A 25,695-nucleotide genomic window follows, 5' to 3' on the forward strand; every position below is an offset into this window, starting at 1 on the left:
AGGGCTACAGAAAACATGAATGTATTTTTAAGAGAAAGAGGCAGCACCCATAGCTCAGTGGGTAGGGCACCAGCCACTGGCGGGTTTGAACACAGCCCAGGCCTGCTAAACAACAATGACAACTGCAACAAAAAAATAGCCAGGCGTTGTGGCAGGTGCCTGTAGTCTTAGCTACTCAGGAGGCTGAGGTAAGAGAATTGCTTGAGCCAAGAGTTTGAGGTTGCAGGACTTATGACACCACGGTACTCTACTCAGGGCCACAAAGTGAGACTCTGTCTTAAAAAAACAAAACAAAACAACAACAACAAAAATAGGGCAGTGCCTGTGGCTCAAAGGAGTGGGGCTCTGGCCCCATATGCCAGAGATGGCAGGTTCAAACCAAGACCTGGCCAAAAAAAAAAAAAAAAATAGTACTGGAACAAATGAATATATATGTTAAAAAAGAACCTCAGCTTTCTCTTCATACCACATACAAAATTAAACTAAAATGAATCACAGACCTAAACATAAGAGCTAAAACTGTAAAACTTCTAGTAGAAAATATAAGAGAAATGTTTATGGACTTGGGTTGGTTAGGCAAGGATTTCTTATAATAGGACTCAAACAAAAGCCTGGGTGCAGTGGCTCATGCCTGTAATCACAGCACTCTGGTAGGCCAAGTTGGGTGGACTTCTTGAGCTGAGGAGTTTGAGACCAGCCTGAGCAAGAGGGAGAACCCCCATTTCTAGAAAAATAGAAAAACTAGCCAACCAACTGCCTGTAGCCCACCTACTAGAGGACCCCAAGAGTTTGAGGCTGCTGTGAGCTATGGTATCCTGGCACTATGCACAGGGCAACTAAGTGAGACTCTGTTTGGGAAAAAAAAGAGGGAGCAAGATGGCAGCCAAGTAATGGCTTCTTTGCAATTCAGCATGGTGAGACTGGGGAGAGGAGACTCCAGGCATCTCTGTCTTGTGGGGTCTGCCCAGAAACATCCCTTTGGGGATTCAGGGAGACAGTGAGCGACTTCTGGACCCAAGGAGCAGGACAAAAGCAGTGGAGAAGTGGCAAGTGGTTATGTTTGGTCTGAGGCTGCCGCAGCTGTAGCTACAACAGCAGCAAGAGTGTGGATAGGGAAGGCTTCCCTGTGGTCATTTTGTTTTTTTGGACTTGAGCACTTTGGTGAATTACCTTGGAAGAACTTGGGTGAGAGTGTGGGTGACTTTAAGAGTTGTCCAGGGTCTGAGACTGAGCTGCTGGGCCTGAATGGAACTAACACTGTTCAGCTGTGGGCTGCTCGCCCAGCCATTGTGGGAGAAAAGCCCTGCAGGCTCTGCCCTCAGAGTTGCAGAGCAAGGCTCGGGTTGTTGATCTAATGACTGCGAACAGCGCCAAAAATGAGATGCCAGGGAAGAGCGGAGTTTTCTGTGTTTGGCAGTAGGAGGGCTGCCTTGCAGCATTGGCCATCAGGGACATAGAGCAAGGCCGATTTTGGCACACTGGATGAGCAGGCAGCCACTTCAGGAGAGATCCCAGTGACAAGTGCTTTCCTGGGAATGCTTCTGGTTAGCCAAGGTTTAAAGTGCCTTTTAAGCGGGCTGAGGAGAGATTAAGGCTCTCAACCCTGTGGGGTGTGAGGGCAAAGAAGTCAGCAGAGGCCTCCAGTCTCCATCTCATACAGCTGTATCAGCATTGTAATTAGCATCTCATACCCCAGAAGATCACCTGTTGCCCGGATAATATTCAGCAAGATATATATACTGCTTTTTTTAAAAATTTCAACATTTTCCCTCTTTTTCTTTCTTCATTTTTCTTGTTTAAATATAATTTTCCATTGTTGTCTTCTTTAATAATAAGAGCTTCATTTTTGCTACTGTTTCTGCCCCTGTTATTTGTTTCTTCCCCCAATTTTACCCTGTAAGGTTTTCTGTTTGTTTTGGTTTGATTTAAAGCATTTTTGTCTTTCCTCTCTATTTGGTGGAGGTGGGATATTGTGTCTCCTCAGGCTGGCAAAGAGTTGACCTCAAGGGAACCACCTAAACCAGCACCGCCAGAGGTTAGGGGTTTTTGACGTGTGGGTCAAAGTATTAGAGACGAGGGAAAAATTTTTGCTATCATCACCTTGACTCAACATTATAGTAGGTTACTCCTGTCTCCCTCTTTCTGTGCCTCTCTTCTTTTTAATCAATATTCCCTTTTACTCACCCCCTCTCCTTTCTCTTTTTTCTTTTTTTTAAAATCTTTTTTCTCTTCTTGCTCTTCAATCATCTCATCCTTTTAGTCCTGTACCAAAAGGACTCAACAAAACCTTAAGTCAGAGGCACAGTAACTATAAGAGCAAGAGGAAATGAAAGGAAAGTTAGGGCAAGGAAACAGATAAAAAACATTCACAAGGAAGATCAGCAGAAAAATCCTGGCAACATGAAAAACTAGTCCAGAGCAACCCACCCAAGGGACCATGAGGTAGCGACTATAGAGGATTCTACCTATAAAGAAATGTTAGAAATGACAGAAGGGGAATTTAAAATACAGATGATGAAACAATGAAGGAAACTGCTGAGAAAGTGGAAAATAACCAAAAGAAAATTCAAAAACAGAAACAAATAAGAGACGAATGAAATGAAGAATATAGAAAGGATATAGCAGAGCTGAAGGAATTGAAGCAATTAGCAAACTAAAAAGATGCAACAGAAACTATCAGTAACAGATTAGACCATGCAAAAGAAAGAATCTCAGAGGTAGAGGACAAAGCTCTTGAGATAACTCAGATAGTTCAAGAGGTAGAAAGAAGAGAGAGAGAAAGCAGAATGTTCCCTGACAGAATTATGGGACTTCATGAAGCATTCAAACATATGAGTTATAGGTATCCCAGAAGGGAAGAATGCCCCAGAGGAATAGAGGCCATACTAGAGAACATTATAAATGAAAATTTCCCAAATAACACCAAAGATTCTAACACATTGCTTTCAGAGGGATATTGGACTCCCGGTCGCCTCAACTCTGATAGAACTTCTCCAAGACACATTTTGATGAACCTATCCAAAGTCAAGACAAAGAGAAGATTTTGCAAGCTGCCAGGAGTAAGTGCCAATTGACCTACAGGCGCAATTGACCTACAGGCCCATCAGGGTGACTGCAGATTTCTCTAATGAAACTTTTCAAGCCAGAAGACAATAGTCATCTACCTTTAATCTACTTAAACAGACCAATTTTCAGCCGAGAATTCTATATCCTGCTAAGCTAAGCTTTAAAATTGACGGAGCAATCAAATCTTTTACTGATATGCAAACACTGAGGATATTTGCCACAACAAGACCAGTTTTACAGGGAATATTTCAACCTGTTCTACACACTGACCATCACAATGGACCACCAGCAAAGTAAGCACCCAGAAATTAAAGGAAAGAACCTAGCTTCCACAATGATACAAAAGATAAAACTAAGCAATGGACTTTTACAAAATAAGATAAATAGAATGCTACCATATTTATCAATTATCTCAATAAATGTTAATAGCTTGAATTGTTAATAGCTTGAAGAAGCGTAGACTAGCTCCTTGGATTAAAAACACAAGCCATCCAAACACACCTAGACTCAAAAGACAAATTAAAACTCAGAGCTAAGGGTCAGAAGACTATTTTTCAGGAAATTGGAATTCAGAAAAAAAGAAGAGTTGCAATCTTATTTTCAGACACAAGTGGATTTAAAGCAACTAAAGTCAAAAAAGACAAAGATGGACACTTCATATTGGTCAAGGGAAAAATACAACAAGAAGACATTTCAATTCTAAATATTTATGCACCCAACTTAAACGCTTCCAGATTCTTGAAACAGACCTTAATTAGTTTGAACAATATGATATCCTTTAACATCATAATAACAGGGGACATTAACACTACTCTTACAGAGCTGAACTGATCCTCTAAACAGAAATTAAACAAAGATATGAGGGACTTAAGGGAGACCATAGAACAACTGTGCTTGATAGATGTATTATACAGAATACTCCATCCCCAAACTAAAAATATACAGGCTTCTCATTGGTCCGTGGAACATTCTCCAAAATTGATCATGTCCTAAGACACAAAACAAACCTCAACAGAATCAAAAGAATTACAATTTTACCTTGTATCTTCTTAGACTATAAGGCATTAAAGGTGGAACTCAACTCCAACAAAAACATTCAACCCCACACAAAGGCATGAAAATTAAACAACCTTATGCTGAATGACAGTTGGGTGCAGAAAGAAATAAAAGAGGAAATCATTAAATTCCTTGAGTATAACAACAATGAAGACACAAGCTACCAAAGCCTGTGGGATACAGCAAAAGCAGTCCTAAGAGGAAAATTTATTGCTTTAGATGCCTACATCTGAAAAATAGAAAGAGAGCACATCAACAAACTCACCAAGCCATCTTATGGAATTGGAAAAAGAAGAACAATCTAAGCCTAAACCTAGCAGAAGAAAAGAAATATCCAAAATTAAATCAGAGATTAATGAAACTGAAAACAAAAGAATCATTCCGAAAATTAATGAAACAAAGAGTCAGTTTTTTTATAAAATAAATAAAATAGATAAACCTTTGGCTAGACTTACTAGAAACAGAAAAGTAAAATTTCTAGTAACCTCAATCAGAAATGATAAATGGGAAATAACAACAGATGCAACAGTGATACAAGAGATTATCTGCGAATACTACAAGAAACTCTATGCCCAGAAATTTGACAATATGAAGGAAATGGATCAATATTTGGAATCACACCCTTTCCCTATACTTAGCCAGGAAGAAACAGATCTCCTGAACAGACCAATTTCAAGCATGGAGATCAAAGAAATAATAAAAAATCTCCCAATAAAAAAATGCCCTAGTCTGGATAGCTTCATACCAGAATTCTATCAAATCTTCAAGGAAGAGCTTATTCCCATACTGTAGAAATTATTCCAAAAAATTGAGAAGGAAGGAATCTTTCCCAACACATTCCATGAAGCAAACATCACCCTGATACCAAAACCAGGAAAAGACCCAACTAAAAAGGAGAACTTCACACAAATTTCACTAATGAATATAGATGCAAAAATTCTCAACAAAATCCTAGCCAATAGATTATAGCTTATTATCAAAAAGTCATACACAATGATCAAGTAGGTTTCATCCCAGGGATGCAAGGCTGGTTTAACATACACAAGTATATAAATGTTATTCACTGTATTAACAGAAGCAAAAATAAAGACCATATGATCCTCTCAATAAATGCAGAAAAAAGCATTCAATAAAATTTAGCATCCTTTTCTAATAAGAACACTGAAGAGTATAGGCACAAGTGGCACATTTCTTAAACTGATGGAAGCTATCTATGACAAACCCACAGCTAATATTTTACTGAATGGAGTAAAACTGAAAGCTTTTCCACTTAGAACTGGAACCAGATGAAGTTGTCCTCTATTGCCACTACTATTCAACATAGTGTTGGAAGTTCTAGCCAATATAGTCAGGCAAGAGAAGGAAATACAGGGCATCCATATGGGAGCACAGAAGGTCAAACTTTCTCTCTTTGCTGACGACATGATCTTATACTTAGAGAACCCCGAAGACTCAACCACAAGACTCCTGGAAGTCATAAAAAAATTCAATAATGTCACAAAAAAAACTCAGAAATGTCTCAAGATATAAAATCAATGTCCACAAATCAGTTGGCTTTGTATATGCCAATAACAGCCAAGATGAGAGGCTAACAAAGGACACAACTCCCTTCACCATAGCTTCAAAGAAAATGAGATACTTAGGAATATACCTAACAAAGGAGGTGAAGGACCTCTATAAAGAAAATTATGAAACCCTAAGAAAAGAAATAGCAGAGGATATTAACAAATGGAAGAACATACCATGCTCATGGTTGGGAAGAATCAATATTGTTAAAATGTCTATACTTCCCAAAGCAATCTACAGATTCAATGCCATCCCTATTAAAACACCAACATCGTACTTTCAAGACTTGGCAAAAATAATTCTTCATTTTGTATGGAACCAGAAAAAATACCATATAGGTAAGGCAGTTCTTAGTAATAAAAACAAAGCCTTGGGCATCAGGATACCAGACTTCAGGCTGTAGTACAAGGCATAGTGGTCAAATCAGCATGGTAGTGACACAAAAATAGAGACACAGACATTTGGAATCGAACAGAAAACCAGGAAATGAAACTAACATCTTACAGTCACTTAATCTTTGATAAACCGAATAAGAACATACACTGGGGGAAAGAATTCCTTTTCAATAAATGGTACTTGGAGAACCGGATATCCACATGTAAAAGACTGATACTGGACCCTTTCTCCACTCACAAAAATCGATTCAAGTTGAATAAAAGACCTAAATTTAAGGCAGAAAATAATAAAAATCCTCAAAGAAAGCAGCCTGGGGAAAGATTTTATGAAGAAGATGTCCATGGCAATTGCAACAACAAAAATAAACAAATGGGACTTAATGAAACTGAAAAGCTTCTGTACAACAAAGGAGACAATAACCAAACCAAACAGACAACCTACACAATGGGAAAGGGTATTTGCATATTTTGAATCAGAAACTTGATACCTAAGATCTAGAGAACTCAAATTAGTCCACATGAAAAAAGCCAACAATCCCACATATCAATGGGCAAGAGACATGAATAGAACCTTCTCTAAAGAAGACAGATGGCTAGCAAACATGAAAAAATACTAATCGTCTCTAATGATTAGAGAAACGCAACCAAAACCACCCTGAGATACCATCTAACCCCAGCGAGAATGGCCCATATCACAAAATCTCAAAACTGCAGATGTTGACATAGATGTGGAGAGAAGGGAACACTTTTACATTACTGGTGGGACTGCAAACTAATACAACCTTTTTGGAAGGAAATATGGCAAACTCTCAAAGAACTCAAGCTAAAGAACTCTCAAAAAACTCAAACTCTCATTTGATCCTGCAATACCATTACTGGGCATCTACCTAGAAGGAAAAAAAATCCTTTTACCCTAAGAACATTTGCACTAGGATGTTTATCACAGCTCAATTTACAATCACCAAAATGTAGAAACAGCCTAAATGCCTACCAATCCAGGAATGGATTAACAAGCTGTGGTGTATGTATACTGTAGAATACTATTCAGCCATTTAAAAGATTGAGACTTTACACCCTTTTTATTAACCTGGATGAAAGTGGAACACATTATTCTTAGTAAAGCATCACAAAAACGGAGAGGCAAAAATTCAATGTACTCAATTTTGATATGAGGATAATTAATGACCTAGTTCATGGTGGTGGGTGGGGGAAGAGGAGAGAGAGCAAAGAGAGGGAAGGAGGGAGAGGGATGGGGGAAAGGAAGAGTGGAGGGAAGGTGGCGGGAGAAGGTAAGAACAGAGAGAGGGAAGGAGGGAGGGAGGTGGGGGTCTTTGTGTGTGACACACTTTTTAGGGGGCAGGACCTAATTATAAGAGGGACTTTACCTGACAAATGCAATCAATATAACCTGGTTTCTTGTAGAAACCTCAATGAATCCTCTACAATAAAAAAAAGAAGAAAAGGGCGGTGCCTGTGGCTCAAAGGAGTAGGGCACTGGCCCCATATACTGGAGGTGGCAGGTTCAAACCCAGCCCTGGCCAAAAATCGCAAAAAAAAAAAAAAAAAAAAGAAGAGATTTTAAGAAACACTTTAACAAGAAGATGTATGAATGATAAATAAGCATGAAAAGCTACTCACATTAGTGAAAAGCAAATTAAAACCACATGAGATTCTACATCACACCCAGTAGAATGGCTAAGATAACAGAGCAATAAGCAACTGGAACCACATACATTGTTGGTGGGAGCAAAATGGTATAGTCACTTTGGAAATCAGTTTGTCTGTCTCTTACAATGCCAAAAATATACTCAGTATTTAATACCCAAATCCCACTCCTAGGTATTTACCCAAGGGAAATAAAAAATATTTATGTACTATCTACATGAAAACTTGTTCATAATGTCTATATTGAAAATAGCCACACAATTGAAAAACCCAAGTGTCCATCAGCTCTTGAATGGGTAAACTGTAGTAGTCCATACAATGGAATAATACTCAGCAATGGAAAGGAATAAACTAAATAATTCTCGGAACAACATGAGTGAATCTCAAAGCCATTATGCTAAATGAAGTAAGCTAGAAAAGTGAGGGACACAGAGGAGACTATATGCCAGGTTGCTCAACTTTCATGTTACATAATTTCACCTGTATATAACTCTGGAAAAGGCAAACTGCAGTAAGAGAAAGTATACAGTGGTTCTCTGGGACCAGAGATAGGAGGAAGGGTTTAATTAAAAAGGGGAATAAAAGAGCTTTTTGTGGTAATGAAAATGTTCTATTATATGTGTTGGTTGTGGTCTTCGTTTATGGTTGTGTACATATACATATTTGTCAGGACTCATTGAACTGGTCACTTAACATTAGTTAATTTCATTGTTTACAAATTATATCAAAATAAACTGATTAAAAATAACAAACTGTATATCATATATGAAAAAAATACTTTCTCATGTGCAAGTAATAGTTATAAAATAATCTTTCAGTTCATATTGTCTTTTCCTCCTTTGTAGGATGGTAGTCTCAATAAATACATACATTAAGAGACCCTAATCAAGTTTTTCCACTGCAAACAATATCCTCCATAATTCTTACCAAGAGCATTGAGTCCCTCTGAGATAGATGTGAGAACATACAGGAGTACAGGAGGCTCTAAGTTGGTGATGAAGCTCATGTGGTCTTGGGTGAGACATTCCAGGAGTGGATAATAAGACTGGCTCAGTTTTCGGTATTGCTACAACACAGAGATATACTAAATGTCAACCCACAGGGAAGAAAAAGACATCTTACATACAGTCCAGTAGAGACTGCCATTTGTAATATTGGAAATTGTAAACTTACTTAAACATAAGGTCAATAAATACATAGAACAAACGACATAATGAGTCCCAATCCTGCATTTAAAGGGGTTATAATAGGAATGTCTTGGTCTCTAGAAATTCTAATTTGAAGATATAGAATAGTACATTATTTTAATTTTACCTTATATGGCTAGCACTTAAATGCAAGTAAAATCCCTGCAGTATGACATTTATAGAAGACTGTGAATTATTTTTCTGGACTGGAATATTCTAATACTGAACAGTGCTTAACGGTGGTTAGGCAATCTCCTTTTTTTAGCCAGAGTCTCACTTTGTCACCCTTGGGAAAGTGCTGTGGCATCACAGCTCACAACAACCTCTAACTCCTGAGCTCAAGTGATTGATCCTCCTGCCTCAGCCTCCCAAGTAGCTGGGACTATAGGCACTTGCCACAACACCCGGCTATTTTTGAACCTGTGAGCTCAGGCAATCCACCTGCCTTGGCCTCCCAGAGTGCTGGGATTACAAGCATAACTTTTTTGTTTTTTAAACACAAAGAAATCTGCTGTTAAAATAGTATTTGGCATCATAGTTTGCTGTATTCATACAATGCCAACCTGGCTAAATGAATCATAATTTGGTAAAGGACTTAGCATATATTATAGACAAAAGATAAGTACATGAGAAATAATACGTGGAAAACCTCAAAAGCAATCCAACCAATATTAAGGAGCATGACACTCAAAAGATAAACTAGATGAGTATTTCTTAAAGTGAGGTTAAGACCACCTCCATGACACTCACTTTGGGGTGCTTGTTAAAAATGTAGTTTCTTGACACCCATTTGAGACCCACGGAATGAAAAGCTCTAGAGTGAAGCTTTGAAATGTACACCTTTAACATATATGCTAACAGAAACTCATGCACCCTCAAGTTTGAGAATTACTGAATTGGAAGTTTGATTTACTTGTAACCTTGGGGTTGAAGTAGGTGGGAAAGCCTGAACTAAGTCTGAGCATGAATCTAGGTATGTTACCCAAGTTGGGCACATATTGCCTTCTATGTAATCAGGCAGAGATGTTTTTAAAAAGTCTGATAATGATACAGGTCACTAGAGAAGTTGGAAATGTGAATTTTCAATCAACATCTCAGGTGTTTCTTAGAAGCGTCAAAATCTTAAGACTAATGACATAAATCATAGAAACTAGATGGGAGAACAGAAAGGGGACTAGAGATCACATACTTTAATCATTTTAAAAGTGAAGAAATTAAAGCCTAGAGAAACAGGTGATCAGTGAATGGCACAGAGCAGACTATATGCCAGGTTGCTCAACTTCCAGTTCAGCACAGTATCCACCACCAGAATTTTAATAAAAGGGAAGGTCAAATAGCAGGGGAAGTAGAAAGAGTAGTACAGAAGGAAGAGGACAATCCTGCAGCCAATCATGTATTTTCCGCTCCAGGAAACAGACTGTTTTTGAATTATGAGTATTGTTGTAAGCAACTAGTTGAAATTGCTAATTATATTTTCTTTATATGTAGAACCTGAAGCACTCCAGATGACCAATTTGTCAGAAGGTGGTAGCTGCAGCTTTCTAAACTGCACATTTAATTATATAAATACAGACAGTATAGTTGTCCAAATTCTCTCAGTTAAAACAAGTATACTATTTTAGAACATAAAATGTTCTGGTGCTATTCTAACTCCCTGTGCTTCATTATAATAATTCCAGGCCTGTGGTGGTGTTACTTCGCATTTCACACAAAGACTCCAGGTTTCATGATTGCTTACTAGCAAGTCACTGTGGGACACTGACAGCAGCATTTTGACAAAGGCCTGGAGTACATTGTCAAAATGGTTGTCCCCATACAACTTGAAGACGCCAAAGCTGACATAATTTCCACACAAGGCAGATTTGAGAGCTGAATAGCAGATGGAGATGCCCTTGAGTTTCATTGGATAAATCTGATCTTTTGAGAAGCTCCCGAGGGACAGGATCTGATTACCTGTTTTAGGGTAAAAGCAGAAAGAGAAAGTGACATAAGTAGGTATCATTTAAAGAAGTTAGGGGGCACACTAACATTTTCACTTTACTGTTAATATTCATTTCCCTCAGCATTTTTCCAAGAATTGCACCATCCATTGTAATGGAAACTATAAACACATAAGGCAGTTTACCTGGAAGTACAAATGACCTAAGGAAAATAAATCAATCAAGGACATTGAAAAAAGCTCTAATTTTAATCTGCATGGTGATTACATGGATGTATATACAGATATATAAAAATTAATTCAGTTGTACTCTTAAGATCAGTTCACTTTATCTACGTATTATCCCTTCAATAAACAAAGTTTTTAAAAAGTAGGCTAAAACTAAGTCAATAAGAAAAGACAACCTGACTGAGAAGTAAACTATTCACCTATGAGCCTCACAGGATTGGTACAGGAATTAAATGAAATAAGACACATAGAAGTTCTTAGTGAAGCACACAATAAATACTACTTCCTTAGGTTCTTCTTCAGAAGATCCCAATAGATGATTGTTTTAAAACTATACTTAGATTCTATGTTGACCACCAAAGACAAAAATATTTGTAAAATAACCTTAAACTTTTCTATAGTATTTAGCACTTACAATCACCAATTTCTGTTTCTGAAAAGTGTGCCAGTAAGGTATGTTACTAGGAATGCCTGAGAATGATTTTTTAAAAAATATAAAGCAGGGCGGTGCCTGTGGCTCACTGGGTAGGGCGCCAGCTCCATATACAGAGGGTGGCGGGTTCGAACCCGGCCCCCGCCAAACTGCAACAAAAAAATAACTGGGCATTGTGGCGGGCACCTGTAGTCCCAGCTACTCGGGAGGCTGAGGCAAGAGAATTGCCTAAGCCCAGGAGTTGGAGGTTGCAGTGAGCTATGTGACTGCACGGCACTCTACTGAGGGTGATAAAGTGAGACTCTGTCTCTACAGAAAAAAAAAAAAAAAAAAAAAAATATATATATATATATATATATAGCAATACATGTTTCTTAGCTCTTCTTTTTCCTGTTCAAGTGAGTATTGGTTCTAAAAGTGAAACTAAATTCAATTTAGAAAATTTGGAGGTTCTATGCATATTGCAGTGGCTTATATGGTGAGCTATACAAATGGCTAAACATCTTTTTAAATAAACTAAGAAAGAATTAAATTTTTTAGAACCTATTTTGCTATATGGTTGTGAGCTAAAGTCAGCCAAAAGAGAAATTAGTGTGAGATCTAGAAGGTGAAAGTGAAGTAGCTGCCATGACTTTCTGAAGGTTATTGTAGTCAGAGGAAGTGAGAAGAAGATGAAGAAATGCATTCTGGGTTCCAGTTTGTCTTTGTTCTTTCCTATTCTAGAACTGCCAGTCCTGTTGACCAGTGACCCCAAGCCCACCATAAAATACTTGGCAAACTTATTAGAAAGAGCAGACATACATGAGTAACAGCCTTCCACTGACTTTTATACCACTACACCTCCTTCCTGTGCTTTCATGGTCTCACTCTAGTACCTGAATGTACGTACCTAGCATCTAGAGTTCCCTGCAAGTTCCACCTTGTCCATCTATACTATTATTTCACAGGCTGATTGGTGATTGTTTTTTTTCTTCCTGAACCTTCAATTCTCCCCTTTGGACTTATTTCTCCATCTTTACCCACGATAACACAAAGTCTAATTTCTAAAATAAATTATCCATTTTGGCTGAGCACAGTGGCTCACTCCCATAATACCAGCACTTTTGAGAGGCCCAGGCAGGAAGATCACTTGAGCAAAGAGTTCAAGAGCAGCCTGGGCAACAATGCATGATCTTGTCTCTATAAAAAACAAAAAAAATTAGCTGAGTGTTGTGGTGGGCACCTGTACTCACAGCTATTCTGGAGGCCGAAGCGGGAGGATCAAGTCTTGAGCCTGGGAGTCTGAGGTTGCAGTAAACTATGATAAGACCACTGCACTCTAGCTTGGATGTCAGAGCAAGACTCTTTCCCCACCTCCAAATTTAAAATTCCTTAAGTATCATATTTTGTTTCTCCCTGGTCTCAGTCTGTCACAAGGCCTGGAGTGCAGTGGTGAGATCTCATAGCTAACTGCAACCTTGAACTCCTGGGCTCAAGTGATCCTACCGTCTCAATCTCCTGAGTAGCTGGGACTATATGCTATTCTGCCCAACTGCTTTTTAATTTTTTTTTGTAGAGAGGAGGTCTTTCTGTTGCTTAGGCTGGTCTCAAACTCCCGGGCTCAAACAATCCTTCTACCTTGGCCTCCCAAAGTGCTAGGATTACAGGTGTGAGCCACTGTGTCCACAGTTCATTATTCTTTTTCCCTGTTTGAAGACTAATACATACATTATGGTAACCACATGTGTACCAAGGGGTTAAAAAAGTACCGACAACTAGCAAAGCATGAAATACAGGACCAGCCCAGGGTGAAAGTTTCCTGTCCTTGGTCTGTTCCGTATATATGGAATATTGCCACATACGTATTTTCCTCTATGCCAGCGGTTCTCAACCTGTGGGTCGTGACCCACAGGAACTGTATTAAAGGGCTGCGGCATTAGGAAGGTTGAGAACCACTGCTCTATGCAGTCTTAGAAGCCCATGTGGCTTTCCTTATAATTTGTACATCCAAATGACAAAACCACTGCCTGGAAGGCTGAAGCCTATCCTAGAATTTACTCAATACCAAATTCTGTACCCTCTTTCATAATCTTAACCTTACCTTTGAGAGATGGAGTAGTTCCATAAAAATTCAATTTGACAGCATTTATTTAACAGCTACTACATGTGAGATGCTGGGATAAACAAATGATAAAATAAAATTTCTGCTCTGAGGGAGTTCGGTCTGGTCAGGGAAATCTATTGGTAAATAAATAATTCCATATAATGTCACAAATGCTAACAGAGAGGTATGTCAAGTTGTTATGGGAATAGAAGAGACTAATTCTGCTTGGGCAGAAGGGCAGTAGGAAGGGCTTCATAGAACAGGTTATGTCTGAAGGATAAACTGCAGTTTTCTACATGGACTTGGAAGGAGAGGAGTAAATTCTGGGTAGATTAAGTATGAAGGCAGGAAGTCTAAGAAAGAGAGAACTGTAGGACAGGACAGTTTTCAACCACTGTTTTTCTACTTTGCCTCAAATTCAATTTTAACCAAGGAAGACATTTTCCTATTTTCTCTTTCCCCCCAAAAGAATAGCACTGCACAGTTGTGATGAAAAAAGATAGGGTAACTTTGGAAGGTGGGAGGTGGTTCACACATTTTGTGTTTGTTGTGGAGGTCATGGTCAACAGGAGCAAACTTTTGGGGACTTTTTATGCTTCTGTCCTTATGGGAGAGGTAAAGAACTTATATTTTGCAGCAAAAGATGAAATAGGCAGACCAAGAACTGAAAAAATATTTGTAAAGGAATGGATAATCTATCATCAAGAAGCATTATTTAGAATCACAACTTTTATCTCTTTATTAAAATTGTAATATGGCATACATGTCTCGCCTTTGAACTATGTCAAATACATTAATATTAATTAATATGCTATTATGACCTTGTAAGAGTAGAATAATTAATACTTTTCAAATAGGAAACCGTATCTCATTTTGTTTGCTCAAGTGCCTCAGCATTCTATGGTGACTATAACAAAAATCTATGGAAGAGAAGGCTTTCAGATCTTCGCTCATTTCAACATGTCCAATGTGGCTTTAATCAATAGGTATTATTCAATAACACTTACTGAAATTGGAGACCCTGTCCTCAAAAGGCTTAAAATCCAGGAGTTAGACTCACGTTAGTATAAATAGAAGCAAGAGGCTTGAGGTTTGCTATTTGATGTTCCTCTGTAGGTCTGATAAACTTCTTTGTCTTCCCTGTTTCACCTCACACTTAGAAAGTTCCAACTTGTTCCTTCTCAGCATTTCTTTCCTAAGAGGAAGATCTAAATTGCACTAATAGACAGCTAGGAGATGATGTCATTGCCAGCTTGGCAGCCACTGAACACAGTAACAGCTGCCACTTTGGTACTATTGTAGCAGCATAAAAGAAAAGGATACTTTCCTTAATGAAATAAAACAGACTTTCAAAGGCTATAATCAAAAGGAAAATCTCCAATTGTTTCCACTGACAACATCTGTCATAAGTGGAGAAGAGGAAAAGAGGTACTGTTACATCCTGAATATTAGATGTGGGTAAAATGGATGCTAAAGCTATGTTGGGGTTCAGGGAAAAAGAATGTAGTGAACTGAATGACTAACCAGGTCAAAGGCAATAATGAGGGAATGGAGGCACAATAGAGGCCACATAGTAACGTAACTGCTATTCTTACTCAGGTACTCGTTGTAGAGTATAAGAAATCTCATTAAATAATAAAGAAGAACTGGGAAATAAGCACAGAGGACTCCTGAGCTTGATAATCTGGCTTATGAGAAATATTTTCCTCATTACTAGCTTATATTAACTGGTTAGGTTCCACCTTCTTTACCTCTAACTTTATGGAGAGGCCTTTTTTGTTGTTGTTATTAGCCTTATTATTCAAAAGTACCAGTCACTTCATACTGGTCAAGGGAACAATACAAGAAGAGGACATCTCAATTCTAAATATTTATGCAGGCCAGGCACGGTAGCTCATGCCTGTAATCTGAGCACTCTGGGAGGCCAAGGCAGGCGGATTGTCTGAGCTCATAGGTTTAAGACCAACCTGAGCAAGTGCAAGATCCTGTCTCTAAAAAATAGGTGGCTGTTGTGGTGGGCGCCTGTAGTCCCAGCTACTTGGGATGCTGAGACAAGAGAATCACTTGAGCCCAGGAGTTAGAGGTTGCTGTGAGCTATGATGCCATAGTACTCTACTGAGGGTAAAGTCAGACTCTGTCTCAAAAGAAAAAAAAAATTTATGCACCCAACTTAAAAGCTCCCAGATTTATGAAACAGACCTTGATTGTTCTGAGCAATATGATATCCTATATCACCATAATTGTTGGGGACTTTAACACCCTATCTAACAGAACTGGACAGATACTCTAAATAGAAACTAAACAAAGATACAAGAACCATTGTAACCCTAGAAAAAATGGGTTTAACAAACCTTTACAGAACACACCATGCAAAGCTAAGGAATATACATTCTCATCAGCCCATGGAACATACTCCAAGACAGATCATATCCTAACCTCAACAAAATTAGAATAATTGAACTTATACCTTGTTATTTTCTCAGACCAAAAGGCAATAAAAGTGGAACTCCAACAAAAACTTAAACTGCTACACAAAGGCATGGAAGTTACATAACCTTATACTGGATGACAGTTGGGTTAAGAAATAGATGGAGGAGGAAAGTGTTAAATTCCTCAAACATAACAATAATGAAGACACAAGTTACCTAAACCTGTGGGATACTGCAAAAGCAGTCCTACGAGGGAAATTTATTGCATTAGAGCCCTACATCCAAAAAAGAGAGAGAGTACATCAACATAATGAATTATTTTAAGGAAATGGAAAAGGAAGAACAATCCAATCCCAAATCTAGCAGAAGAAAAGGAATAACTAAAATTGAATCAGAGATTAATGAAATTGAAAACAAAAGATTAACGAAACAAAAAGTCAATCCTTTGGGGAAAAAATAAAATCAATAAACCTTTGGGCATATAAATTAGAAACAGAAAAGTAAAATCTCAACCTCAATCAGAAATGATGAAGGGGAAATAACAACAGACATCACAGAGATACAAGAGATTATCTCTGAATACCACAAGAAACTCTATGCCCAGAAATTTGACAATGTGGAGGAAATGGATCAATACCTGGAATCACACCCTCTCTCTGGACTTAACCAAGAGGAAATAGATCTGTGAAACAGACAATTATCAAGCACTGAGATCAAAGAAACAATAAAAAAATCTTCCAACAAAAAAATGCCCTGGACCAGATGGCATTACACCAGAATTCTTTTTTTTTCTTTTTTTTTTGAGACAGAGCCTCACGCTGTCCCCCTGGGTAGAGTGCCGTGGCATCACAGCTCACAGCAACCCCCAACTCCTGGGCTCAAGCAAGTCTCCTGCCTCAGCCTCCCAAGTAGCTGGGACCACGGGCGCCCCCCACAATGCCCGGCTATTTTTTGGTTGCAGCTGTCATTGTTGTTTGGCGGGCCTGGGCCGGATTCAAACCCGCCACCTTAGGTGTATGTGGCTGGCACCTTAACCACTTGAGCCACAGGCGCTGAGCCGATCACACCAGAATTCTAAGAAGACTTCAAGTAAGAGGTTATACTCATATTGCAGAAATCATTCCAAACAACTGAGAAGGAAGGAATCTTTCCCAATATGTTCAATGAAGCAAACATCACCCAGTACCAAAACCAGGAAAAGACTCTACTAAAAAGGAGAACTATAGACCGATGAAATCAGGCAACAGAAGGATATACAGGGCATTCAAATGGCAGCAGAGGAGGTCAAACTCTCCCTCTTTGATGACGATAGGATCTTACACTTAGAGAACCCCAGAGACTCAACTGCAAGACTCCTGGAAGTGATCAAGAAACAGTAAAGTCTCAGTGTACAAAATCAATGTCCACAAATCAGAAGTCTTTACATATGCCAGCAACAGCTAACTTGAAAAACTAATGAAAGACACAATTCCCTTCACAGTAGTTTCAAAAAAAATGAAATAGCTAGGAATATACCTAACAGAAGAGGTGAAGGACTGCTACAAAGAGAATTATGAAACCCTAAGAAAAGAAATAGCAGAAGACATTAACAAATGAAAGAGCATACTATGCTCTAGCTAGGAAGAATAAACATTGTTAAAATGTCTATACTTCCCAAAGCAATCTACAGATTCAATGCAATCCCTATTAAAGTACCAACATTATACTTTGAAGATTTGGAAAAATTAGTTCTTTGTTTTGTATGGAACCACAAAAACCCCCTGTGTAGCCAAGGCAATTCTTAGCAATAGAAACAAAGCTGGTGGGCTTAACCTACCAGACTTTAGGCTATACTGCAAGTTGACAGTGATCAAAACAGCATGGTATTGGTGCAAAAAATAGATACAAGACATTTGGAACTGAACAGGAAACCAGGAGGTAAAACTAACATCTTATAGCCACCTGATCTTTGATAAACCAAACAAGAGCATACTCTGGGGAACAGAATCCCTGTTCGATAAATGGTGCTGGCAGAACTGGATAACTACATGTAAAAGACTGAAACTGGACCCACATCTTTCACCACTTATAAGAACTGATTCAAGATGAATAAAAGATTTAAACTTAAGGCAGAAAATGATAAAAATCCTAGAAGAAAGTGTTGGGAAAACTACAGAAGATGTTGGCCTGGGGAAAGATTTTATGAAGAACACTTCACTGGCAATCTCATAAACAAAAATAAACAAATGGGACTTTTTTAAACCAAAAAGCTTCTGCACAGGTAACCGAAAAGCTTCTGCACAGCTAAGGACAGAACAACCAAAGAAAACAGACAACCTTCAGAGTGGGAAAGATATCTGCATTATGAATCTAGGCTTGATACTAGGATCTACAGAGAACTCAAATTAATCAATAAAAAAAAGAGCTAACAATCCCATCACTGGGCAAGAGATATGAACAGAACCTTCTCTGAGGATGATAGATAAATGTCTATTAAACATGAGAAAATGCTCCTTTTCCCTAGTCATAAGAGAAATACAAATCAACCCCCTCTCCCCTCTGAGATATCACCTAATCCTAGTAAGATTAGCCCACATCACAAAGTCCCAAAGTTACAGATGCTTGTACAGATGTGGAGAGAGAGGAGCACTTTTCACTGTTGGTGGGACTGCAAACTAATATAGCCTTTTTAGAAAGAAGTATGTAGAATCCTCAAATTAGATCTCCTATTTGACCCTATAATCCCACTACTAGGCATCTACCTAGGAGAAAAAAAAAAATTTTATCTGAAGGACATTTGCGCTAGACTGTTTACTGCAACTCAATTTACAATCACCAAGATGTGGAAACAACCTAAATGCCTGTCAACTCAGGAATGGATTAACAAATGGTGGTATATGCACACCATGGAATATTATTCAGACATAAAAAATATAGTTACTTCACATCTTTTGTATTAACCTGGATAGAGTTGAAACACATTCTTCTTAGTAAAGTATCACAAGAATGGAAAAGCAATTATCCAATGTACTCAATACAAATATGAAGCCAGTAGATAATCTAATGCAGGCGTCCTCAAACTACGGCTCGTGGGCCACATGCGGCCTGCGGAGGACATTTATCTGGCCTGCTGGGTGTTTTTGCCGCCACTGCCTGTCCTGCTTAGCAGCCAACTCATCCTGGGGCCTGCAGTCTGGCCCTCCAATGGTCTGAGGAACAGTGACCTGGCCTCCTGTTTAAAAAGTTTGAGGACTCCTGATTCTAATGCATGCCCACATAGGAGAAAAACTCATTTCAATTCAAGTTGGGGGAGGGGGAACAAAGGAGGGACAGAGGGTAAGGGGGTGGGGTGCTCCCATTAAATAGTCACAGTGTGGGGGTGTTTGGCATACCTTTTGAGTGTGGGTCACAACTATAAGAGGGCCTCTAACCTAACAAATTCTAATATTTTGACCTCGTTTATACCTTCACATTAAACTGAAATTAAAAAAAAAGACAAAGAAAAAACCACTCAGAAGTAACTTTCTAGACAACTGTCAAGACCTAGATTTAGGGAGGGATCTATCTATCTATTCATCCATCCATCCATATAAAATCTCCTCTTCTGAGATCACCTTTTGGGACTATTAAAAATTTATTTTTTCCTCCTGAGACCCTTCCTTTTTCCCTGAATGACTGACACCAATATGTCCTTTTCTTCTGGAAAGACTCCCTATACCAAAGAGAATGATGGCCTAGGTCTTCATAGCCTTCTACTGGAGAACCACGTAACAAGGTAATATTTTACAAAAGAGAAACACATAATGCAGAGGTGTCCAACCTTTAGGTTTCTCTGGGCCACACTGAAAGAAGACTTGTCTTGGGCCACATATTAAATATGCAAACACTAATGAAAGATGATGAGCAAAAAAAAATCTATTCTTAATTTTGTGATATCCACTACCAGATTGGCAAAAAAGTCCTCACATAATAATCCTAATTATGCAGTGGCCTGTTCACAGAGTCTTTTACAATCATTGGGTTAAGTCCCAAGTTTATAATTACTAATACAGAAAATGTGCATATAAGTAATAAAATGTCTTTTTGTTGATATTATAAAAGTGGGCAATATAAAACTAGTGTGATATTTGACATTGTATTTGAGAAACTAATGCATCAATATCTGGTTCAATGTAAGTGCTTGCAATTCTCAGCGAGTTCCCAAGGTGCTCATCAGGTATTTTGGTTCTAATTTTACTCTTAATGTGCTTCATTTTTGAAAATGGCTGCTCACAAACGTAGGTGCTGGCAAAAAGTGCTGACGTGAATAAGGTGTGACTGTAAGCGAGAAATATTTGTCTCTCGGAAGATAGGGCTTATAAAAGAGACATGATCAATTTTTTCTTCAAGTTGAATGTCAGATTGCAGCTCTATGCATTCCATTTGAAAATTGGTAGGTAACATATTTATGTTGAGTGAAAATGGAGTCATAAATACACAAAATATTTGTTATTTCCCCGGAAATCTTGAAATCTGTTTTCAAATATTTCTATCAAATTGAAAAGGCTGCATATTTTTCATTGTTCATAGGACTGTTTAGCGAGCATGTTGAAATGTATAAAATTCTTTGCTGTAATTTGTGCTTATCATAATTTCAGTTTCATATGGAAGATTGTTATGGTTTGAAACACTGTATTGATAAGTTGGTTTTTATCCTTAAAGATGCGTATTTAACACATTTAAATGACCTGAAGTTAGATCTACCAAAAATGCTAATCTGTAGGACAGTTTTCATTATCAAGTTCTGGCATAAATTTGGGTTTTGATACCATAAATGACTCGATACTTTGTAACTTATTGCAAATCATAAAATTTTTTCAACGTTTGGCTCCAACTTATCTTACCTCTGAAAAGCAAATGATGTCACCATAGTCAGCATCAATACTTTTAAGGAATTCCTGGAACTGCTGGTGATTCAATCTCTTGACCTTTATGAAATTAAGTCTTAATGACAATTTGCATGATGTTATCCATGTTTAAAGCTTTTGAGCATACATTTTCTTAATGTACTATGCAATGATACTTCATCAAATGTGAGTTTGGGGGAGCAACTGCATGATCTTGTGTTAATTTTACAAGTTCTTCTCTTTTACTTACTATTGCCATCAATAACACCAGAGATCGTGACAATAAATGAAGAAAATCGCTTCAACATATTTTTTATCACTTCATATAAATCTCTTGATTTACTTGTGTCTTTTAATGGCACTAATGAAGCTATTTCTTCAATAACATTGTAATTTTCATCAATACCTCTAATAAAAATAGCAGATTGAGCCACATTTGTAGCCTCAGTGCCGTCATCTGTCACCAAAACATAAAATTAAAAATTAGCAGCTTTACCTTTCTTTATTTATTTTTGAGACAGAGTCTTGCTATGTCACCTTTGGTAGACTGCTATGGCGTCACAGCTCACAGCAACCTCAAACTCTTGGGCTTAAGCTATTCTCTTGCCTCAGCCTCCCAAGTAGCTGGGACTACAGGCGAGTACACAGACTTGTTTCAAGTTCTGCTATTTTGTCCTTGACACAGTCCTTCATAAGCATTGAATTTGGCAGCATGTTTTTGCACATAATACCTTTTCAAATTAGTCTTTGAAAACTTGCACAGGCTCAGCGCCTGTGGCTCAAGTGGCTAAGGCGCCAGCCACATACAGCTAAGGTATGGTTTGAATCCAGCCCGGGCCTGCCAAACAACGATGGCTGCAACCAAAAACTAGCCAGGCGTTGTGGCAGGGGCCTATGGTCCCAGCTACTTGGGAGGCGGAGGCAGGAGACTCGCTTAAGCCCAGGAGTTGGAGGTTGCTGTGAGCTGTGATGTCACAGCACTCTACCCGGGGGATAGCTTGAGGCTCTGTCTCAAAAAAAAAAAAAAAGAAAAGAAAACTTGCACAAATTCACTACAAATTAAGCAGAGTGCTTTACTATGCCTTGACAAAAAGTTGTCATCTATCCACTTTTCACTGAACAAGCTTCCTTCATCCATAACTTTCTTTGTTGGGGGTCTGTCTTCTTTTGAGACATGGGAGCCATGCTGGGATTAAAATAGTAGATAAAGGACTATATTTGCTCTTATTATGAAAATTAATTGACAGAAAAATAAAAAGAAGGTTTGGGCTCTTCCATATCTCAGCTGCTAATGCAGGGTAAGGAGAGAGGTCAATTGTAAAGCACAGTGGGTGATATGTGAGGTGCTGCCAAGGTGTGGAAGTGCCCTTAATAAGCAAATAAGAATGCTTACCTAAATGCTTAACATGTCAATGGTGGGTTAAAATATTACTGAGAAGAGCTGCCTTGACAAGTCACCATGAGTACAGGTAACATCTCATATGTCAGTTTGACTGTGTTTCTACGGTAACAATCACCCTGGAAGCTGCACACAGCATAAAAGTGAAGCCATGTCTGTGTACAAATAGCATGAATGGAAGTATGTTTATTTTATGTGACACGCTGTTGTCTACTTTGTTCATACTTTGAGAATCACACAGTAGAGTCCCACCAAAAAAAAATTCATAATGTTAATTAAGTTTTATAATTTTGTGTTGGGCCACATTCATAGTTATCCTGGGCTGTGGGTTGGACACCCCAATATAATACATAAGGAGTGATTAACAGTGTGGGAATTTGAGTCTTACTGACCTAGTTTGAGTCTTAGATATTCCCTTACTATCTGGGTATCTGACCAGATTATCAACTTCTGTAAGGCAAATTTCCTCATCTATAAAGTGAGGATAAGGACTGTAGCTCACAAGGCCCTTATGTGGAGTAGAGGAGACAGCAGATGTAAAGTGCTTACCATGGTGGCTGGCACAGTGCTCAGTAAATGTAAACTATGATAATACACAATACTGGGGGCTCACTTTTTCCTCTAGTGTAATAGTCTGTAGGTTTATATTTGGAAAAGAGGAAGTGAAACTGGGTGGGTATGGTGTAAAACAATGTCACATCCCTCTAATTCCTTTCATTTACACAATTCAAAGGAAGATCAATACTGTACATTTTGACTGCTTTATCTCTATTCCCTCAATAGATAATTAGCTGAAGGGGGTTGCAGTTTTCTATTTGCCCCTCGCCCCACCAGTTCTCTTTACCTCAAAAGAATACTTAGAAAAGCGGTATAAGAGATAAGACATACAATAGCAGTATCATATACCAGGGAGAACTAACAATATGAACAAGATTATTTCTTGGCTTATTAAGCAATCTGTTTTACTTTTAATCTCTAAAATTTAAAGTGAATTTGATATTTAGCTGACAGCTGTAAAGGCTGTCTTCATTCATCATCAGAGCAGTTATGGGAAAAGAACTGGCTCACTGATACTCCTTTACTTCAGGTGACTCAACCCACTCTTGTCTCTGCAAAGTAGTCAAGGCCCCTGGATGTAAACCATTTAGGCCAGAACTGAAGCTGTGAAGACTGAGGGAATGTAATACTTTCCCTTTCAGACTGGAAAAGATGAAAACAATGCAGTGTTGATAAGGATGATAAGGGAAATTAAGTAATGGCTGGGAATATAAAATTAGTAGAACCATTCTAGAAAGCAATTTGGCAATATTTCTCAAAAATATAAACAATGTATAAGTCCATGTCTGGAAATACCATCTACTAAGGTGACCAGACGTCCCACTTTTGGTGGGACAGTCCCGATTCTTAACAGTTTGTCCTGCATCCCATGACATTTTTAAAAAGTCTCGATTTTTGGAAAGAATGCATGACAAGCTAGGGAATGGCAGGAGAACAGGAAGGGAATATACGGTTTTCAGCTGCCATGTGGCTATTTCGCAAGGATATGAGTTTTATATTATTTTTGTTTTATATTATAATGTTAAACTTTAATAATAACAAATAATTGTTGAGAACTGATTATCAAGAACGGCTTATCAAAGTTTGCATTGTTGATCACTTGTTAGAATTCGACCACCGTTTGGACTTAATGAACAATGGCATTTTTTGGCATTGGCAACCACAAAAACCTTTTGCAACTGTCTCTCAGAGGATACACATCGTACTGCATGCTAGTGCTAGTTAAACAAGTGATGTCAACAAATCAGCTATTCAGATAATTTAGGTAAGTAATTTATTTATTTATTTCATGAATATAGCAGACAGTACTCATATTATTTCTATTTTATAGAGGTGGCAAAAAGTCTAGCGCTGGCCTTGAAAGTGACACTTAATGATTTACGAGGTATCATTATTAAAAAAAATATATTGATAAGGAAAAGGTTAAATCTTGGGCATCAGCAAAAATCACAATAGAGAACAAATGGTTAGAAATATTTCATCATTTTGAAACAAACCATGTTCCATACAATAATGCACTAAAAATTGTGGGATAAGCCCTGTCCTTACCAGGAACCAATGCTGTGACTGAATGTGTTTTTTTCTATGGTAAATAAAGTGTGGACATCAGAAAAATCACAATTAAGTATTGAGACTTTGAAAGCCATTTTATGTGTGAAATATAATTTAACAAATTCTTGTGAAAAATTTCATGACCTTTTAAACAACGACAGCAATCTACTAAAAAAAATTCACTCAAATGAGAAATACGCCAAAGAATAAAATAATACTATACATAATTTTTTAATGTATTATATTTGTAAACTGTACTTATGTTGAAATAAAAAAATATTACAATACTATTTTTGCATTCTACAAAAATTTTTGTTGCTCCATATAGACCAAATTTTTAATTAAGAACTACCTTCCCACCCCCCAGCTCTGGTCAATGGTGTCCTGCTTTACCAATGTTAAAATCTGGTCACCTTACTGTATACTAAACCGTATACTGGAATACTAAACTTTTCCTACCATTTCTACCGTTCTACTAGCATCTACACTCACATAAGCTGTCTTATGCAAAAGCTATTCCTCAACATGTCTAACTATCTCCCATCATCTCTTATGTGCTTATGGACAAAGTACTAACAATTTTCCCCTTTCTCTCCTATACATTTTATCTTATCCTTTTTTTTTTCTTTGCTGTTGGGTCATTCACATTACATGATATGACATGGTATTATTTTTCATTAAACACATACACACATATACCCTCTCTTAGCCTTATTTCCTTAACTAGATACTGCTTGGCTTTATAGCAAGATTCAATTCACTGTCTTCAGATCTTCCCCTCTCTCATTCTCTTTTATGGCCACTCCACTGAAGTGTTCTTGTCAGAGTTACTAATGACCTTGGTGCTAATGTTAATGAAAAACTCTCAGTCTTCATCTTTTTTTTTGTTTTACTGTTGGGGAGTCATTGAGGGTACAAAGATCCAGGTTGCATTTGTCAGGCAAAGTCCCTTTTTTTTTTTTTTTTGCAGTTTTTGGCCAGGGCTGGGTTTGAACCACTTCTGGTATATGGGGCCGTTGCCCTACTCCTTGGGCCACAGGCGCCACCCCAAAGTCCCTTTTATAAATGTGTTCCTCCCCAAGAAGTGTGCCCAACACCATGTCCCCCCCTTCCTTTCTTCTCTCCGCTCCCTCATTCCCCCACTCTCCCATGTACCAGGTCATTAATTGTCCTCATATCAAAATTGAGTACATTGGATTCTTGCTTCCCCATTCTTGTGATGCTTTACTAAGAAGAATGTGTTCCACCTCCATCCAAGTTAGTACAAAAGATGTA

The 25,695-nt window shown here is 38.1% G+C and overlaps 1 protein-coding gene across 1 annotated transcript in view; it reads right to left on the reverse strand.

Annotated features, from left to right (window-relative positions):
* The window catches only part of RANBP17 (RAN binding protein 17), a 417,598-nt gene that overhangs the window by 45,175 nt on the left and 346,728 nt on the right, over window positions 1–25,695 (reverse strand). The window contains exons 22-23 of the mRNA XM_012806634.1: window positions 10,674–10,888; window positions 8,676–8,814 (exon numbers count right to left, since the gene is read on the reverse strand). Of these exons, the coding sequence (XP_012662088.1) occupies window positions 8,676–8,814; window positions 10,674–10,888 (354 nt within the window). The remainder of the gene's footprint in view (window positions 1–8,675; window positions 8,815–10,673; window positions 10,889–25,695) is intronic.

Source organism: Otolemur garnettii, unplaced genomic scaffold (assembly GCF_000181295.1).
Source record: "Otolemur garnettii isolate 467f Iridium unplaced genomic scaffold, OtoGar3 scaffold00003, whole genome shotgun sequence".
NCBI classification, from domain to species: domain Eukaryota; kingdom Metazoa; phylum Chordata; class Mammalia; order Primates; family Galagidae; genus Otolemur; species Otolemur garnettii.